The following is a 2,226-nucleotide window of genomic DNA, read 5'->3' as shown; positions in this document are numbered from 1 at the left end:
CTTATTTTACTGTTTTAATGCCACCGGAGGAATTTGCTTGGAGATTAGAGAAAGCTGTCTTGTTCACGTAAATCGGAAATTTGGATAGCTTTGTCTTCTTCTTCTTTCTTACTGCTTAGCCTTTTTCCAGAGATTAAATTTTAATCTACGTAGAGGGAATAAAATTTGGTGATACATTTCAAGAAGGATTTATTTGTATTTCATTGTCGATCGATCCCTGGATCTCGGAAGTTAAGCAACGTGCAGTCCCAGGGTTGGGCAAGTTTTCTAAAATTGTCCTATCGGGCAAATACATAAAAAATTTACTTGCGCGAACCAACATTTCACTTGCCCGAAATGAAATTTTTCTATTATGTATTTTCGCTTCCATCAATGGAATTCTTGTTATTGGCTCAATTTTTCTGTGTTGATCAATGTTTGATGCCATAACGGTAAAAAGCAGCAAGTATATCAAAATCTCACTCATTTGATAAATCTCACTTGCCCGGTCGGGCGAGTGGGGGTATGTAGGACATGCATTTGTCCAATCAGCACTACTTTCACTTGCCCGGGACAATAGGGCTAGTGCACTTGTCCAACCCTGAGTCCGGACAGGTCTTGGATGGGAGACCACCTAAGGACGGCCGGATGCTGTAGCCGGACTAAGAATTCCACGAAATCGTCTCTCGGATGTAAAACGGGGGCCCGTGTTCAAGGAGGCATCACAACCACGTGTTAGCCTTACTCATTTCACCAGATGAATTAATGGAATAGAATGGAATGAAAGACCTTAAAGTTTATTGTACATTCATGCCTCGACGGTCTAGGTACAGGTCACTGATAACAGACATAACAGACATATGCAGAAACAACAAGATACAATTTAACTAATTGAAGGTACTAGGCTAACAGGATTAATGTTACTTCACTCTCACACATCAGCAAACTTCATCCGGCCCGGGAAGCGCCCCCTATCGTCCATGTCGCCCGCCATCGTGCTGGACTCCAACAATGACGTCAGACTGGTGGTCGGGGCTGCGGGAGGAACAAAGATCACCACGGCAACGGCTTACGTAAGGAAGATTTCATTTGTAAAAAATATCCATGTGTATCTCGGTGTTTGCTTGTATTAGTGACAGCCATACGATTTCTACACTGCAACTTTCGCTATCTGAATTTACTTTGACAAACTGAATTTGTGAACCGAATCTCTATTTCTACCAGGCGGCTATTCAAAACCTGTGGCTGGGGCTCGACATTAAGGACGCTGTAGAGAAGCCGCGCCTGCATCACCAGCTGGTGCCACAGCGTGTCGACATCGAGAGCAGCAGGATGTTCACACCAGAGGTTGGATTTTTTTTGCTGTATGAAAAGGCCAGGGCTACTCAGCTAGAATATGTCAAAGCTTAAGGCCCCTCACCTGTAAAGAGATCTCGTTGTGTCGATGGGAAAGGCACTTTCCTGGCACTACCCAGGTATAAAAATGGGTAACGTTACCTGACTTCAGTTGTGAAATTGCGGATATTTATTGTTCGAATCAATAAAAACCAAATCAGCAGGACTTAAATCAAAGGTGGTGATAGGAGAGGGATGGGCTTCGCCTTCAAATACTATAGCCCAGACACAGTGTATAACAGCCCGCTACCCCTAAGGCCCCAAAAGGCGGTGGGGGCTACCTTTTTGGTTTGTTTTAACCTAGTATTTATTCCCAAGCAGACCCACCTGTAGCCTCCATAGCAGGCTCTCTGGGTTTTTTTGCTCATAATACACTTTTGCTGGCCATTTCTATTTGTACTGGTCGCTGATTGCTGACCTATTCTAACTACCTTTCCCAAAAAGGCCACTTTCAAGGAAATGCGCTCCTGATTATGAATATACTTATGGACTACATAGAATTCTATGGAAATAAACTCGGAACAACCACTAGCATCGTTTGTACTGCAGGTCACGACTTGATTAAAGTGCTTTGCAGACTAGCGCCAGTGGAGAACTCTATCTGATTCAGACACATGCAGGAAAGTAATTTGCAACCTCCGGATGATAATCCTAATATATTCAATGCTCAACGGTTGCATAAGATATTAAGTACAGGTTAAAGCTATTAACTTTGGATGGAAAAGAGCAAGTTTTACAGTTCCAAGTTCGCATGTTGTTACTATTGCACATGCGAACTTGGAACTGTTCACATACGTACTACGGAATGTTGGATAGATTATTGTCTATTGGCGTAAATGGCATGAATTAATG

General features: G+C 42.9%; 1 protein-coding gene across 2 annotated transcripts in view; it reads left to right on the top strand.

Annotated features, from left to right (window-relative positions):
* LOC118425971 (glutathione hydrolase 1 proenzyme-like) overlaps window positions 1-2,226 on the top strand; it is a 23,139-nt gene that overhangs the window by 18,544 nt on the left and 2,369 nt on the right. For both annotated transcript variants that reach the window (XM_035835157.1, XM_035835156.1), the window contains exons 10-11: window positions 922-1,052; window positions 1,204-1,326. In XM_035835157.1, coding sequence (XP_035691050.1) covers window positions 922-1,052; window positions 1,204-1,326 — 254 coding nt within the window. The remainder of the gene's footprint in view (window positions 1-921; window positions 1,053-1,203; window positions 1,327-2,226) is intronic.

The sequence above is a fragment of the Branchiostoma floridae genome, chromosome 11 (assembly GCF_000003815.2).
Source record: "Branchiostoma floridae strain S238N-H82 chromosome 11, Bfl_VNyyK, whole genome shotgun sequence".
NCBI classification, from domain to species: Eukaryota; Metazoa; Chordata; class Leptocardii; order Amphioxiformes; family Branchiostomatidae; genus Branchiostoma; species Branchiostoma floridae.
This window is presented reverse-complemented; position numbering and strand designations above follow the sequence as displayed.